This window comes from Ursus maritimus, unplaced genomic scaffold (assembly GCF_017311325.1).
Source record: "Ursus maritimus isolate PB19 unplaced genomic scaffold, ASM1731132v1 scaffold_7, whole genome shotgun sequence".
NCBI classification, from domain to species: domain Eukaryota; kingdom Metazoa; phylum Chordata; class Mammalia; order Carnivora; family Ursidae; genus Ursus; species Ursus maritimus.
This window is the reverse complement of record NW_024426885.1, coordinates 8,824,594-8,826,863: the sequence shown is the minus strand read 5'-3', so window position 1 is coordinate 8,826,863 and position 2,270 is coordinate 8,824,594. Positions and strand designations below refer to the sequence as shown.

General features: G+C 60.0%; 1 protein-coding gene across 1 annotated transcript in view; it reads left to right on the top strand.

The window, feature by feature from the left end:
• Window positions 1–1,390: 1,390 nt before the first annotated feature.
• HMX2 (H6 family homeobox 2) overlaps window positions 1,391–2,270 on the top strand; it is a 1,714-nt gene continuing 834 nt past the window's right edge. Inside the window, exon 1 of the mRNA XM_040624552.1 lies at window positions 1,391–1,658. Coding sequence (XP_040480486.1) covers window positions 1,391–1,658 — 268 coding nt within the window. The remainder of the gene's footprint in view (window positions 1,659–2,270) is intronic.

The following is a 2,270-nucleotide window of genomic DNA, read 5'->3' as shown; positions in this document are numbered from 1 at the left end:
TTGGACCTAAACTAACTTTTTCGAGGTAAGCATTGCTTCCTCTTATTTTAGGAAAGGAGGAAACCGATGCTCAGAAAGTTTTAGTATCATGTCCAAGGTCACCCAGGTGAGATTTGAATCGATTTTGCCTAATTCTAAAACCATAACCTGTTCTCACCTCTTTCTCCTCTTCTTCCCAGCATCAAAGCGCTTCTATTTCTGCAGCAATTCCTTGGCCTGCCGTATTTGCCAAAAACCTAAAATCACTTGTGAAACAGAGGGTGGGTGATGGGCTATTCAGCAAAAGTTTACAGAGTACCTACTATGAGCTCCTAGTGCTTCTGGGCTTTCGGTGCCTTTTCCATTCCTATCTAATGCCATCCTTAAAACAGGAGAAAGGGGAAGATATTAATGAAAAGTTCATTTCACCTGTGAGGACAGTGAGGCTCTAACTGGAGCTGGACTTCTCCTAGTTCACGCAGTCTCTAAGTGGTGGTGCTGGGACTTGAACCAAGACTCTTGCAACAAGATCTAGGTTTCTCCTCCCTACCCTCAAGGATCACGCAGGCCCGCTGGGCCTGTGACAGGGGTGAGATCTGTAGGCTGGGATGGGCAGAAGTTGTCTGCTCCCGGGCCTCACAGTTAAGCTCCAAGGAAGGGCATCAGTTCGGAGGAGCATGATCCTAACCCCCCTCCCTCCCCTGCCGGACGCAGCGATCTGCAGGGTGCTAGTTCTGCACGCGAACCCCGGGGAGAAGGGGTAGGAAGCTAGGAGACGGTCCTGGAGCAGCCTGTTCGAGCTCCTCCGACGGTGCGAGGACACATCGCCTGAGGGAGGCGTCGGGGCCACGGCAGCTCGGAGCCCCGCGCTGCCCCTGCCCCTCGAGGGGCCCGGAGTCCGAGAGGTGGCAGTCGCTACAGAGGCTAGGAACGTGGGCTGGAATCTATGCTGCTTTCGGCCCGGCTGTCCCTGGTTGGATACAGCAGATGCCCGCCGGGTTCTCGGCGCGCTCCGGGAAGCACAGTGGCTGCGTGCCGGGCCTGGGCTTTTTTGAAAATTTCCGGGGCCGCTCGGCGGCGCTGCGATTGGCCGCGTCCCGGAAACCTCTATGCAAATGAGGCCGCTCCACCTCCGCGCCGGCGGAGACCCCGCGAGCTGGCGGGCAAGGAAGGGGCATTCGCGGCGGGGCTGGGCGGGCGCACCCAGAGCCGGGCAGGCAGGGATCCCCGCGCAGCCATCCCGTGCCCGCCTGTCCCCGCGCAAAGGGGACGCCTCACCACCTTCGCCGCCTCCTCCCCCCCCCCCGGCTCCCCTCCCCGCCCCTCCCCCGCCTGCCTGCCTGCACCACCTTCCACCCAGATCGTCTCTAAAGGGAGTTCTTGGTTTCCTCCGATTTCTTATGAACCCAGGATGGGCAGCAAGGAAGATGCAGGCAAGGGGTGTCCGGCGGCCGGCGGCGTCTCCAGCTTCACCATTCAGTCCATCCTGGGCGGGGGCCCCTCGGAGGTGCCACGGGAGCCCGCCGGCTGGCCGGCCAGGAAGCGCAGCCTGTCCGTGTCCTCGGAGGAGGAGGAGCCGGACGACGGCTGGAAGGCACCTGCCTGCTTCTGCCCAGACCCTCACGGCCCCAAGGAGCCGGGCCCCAAGCATCACCCCCCCATCCCCTTTCCTTGCCTGGGTAAGGATCGCACGCCGCCGGGTCGGCCACGAGCAAGCTCTAGGGGAGGGAAGCTGTGCCGGGGTCCAGGCCCCTTCTGGCCAGAGTCCCGGCCGCCCGGGGTCCAGGGAGGAGGGGAGGGGACACGCGCGCGTTGTTGTCTCCTCCTCCCGGAGGGGGCTCGGGAGGTGACGGGAACGGTCTTGGAGAAGGTTGGGTTGTAAGGAGAATATACCACAGCGGGCTGGTACAGGGCGGGCCGCGCTCAACGGCTCTGCCCTCAATACCCCTTTGTACATTGGCCGGATACTTTCCGAACAAGAGGTCTAGAAGTCGGGTCCCAGCGGTCCATCTGTCTCTATCGCAATCTCTTCCAGCTTCTTTTTCCTCCTCTCTCTCCCTCTCCCCGCCCCCGGCCTGATTACCACTCCAAGATGATTGACAATGGTGCCTTTCAGAGATGGTTCCTCTTTACAACACTGACGAAGGGGAGCCCCGCGTTAGTCCTTAGCGTGATTTCCGAACAAACGGCCTGTGAAATGATGCCACAATATAAAGCTCGGGGAACTCTTCCAGCTCTGTTATTACAAGGCAAAATCACCTTTTAAAATGATGCTAATGTCCCCCCCCCCC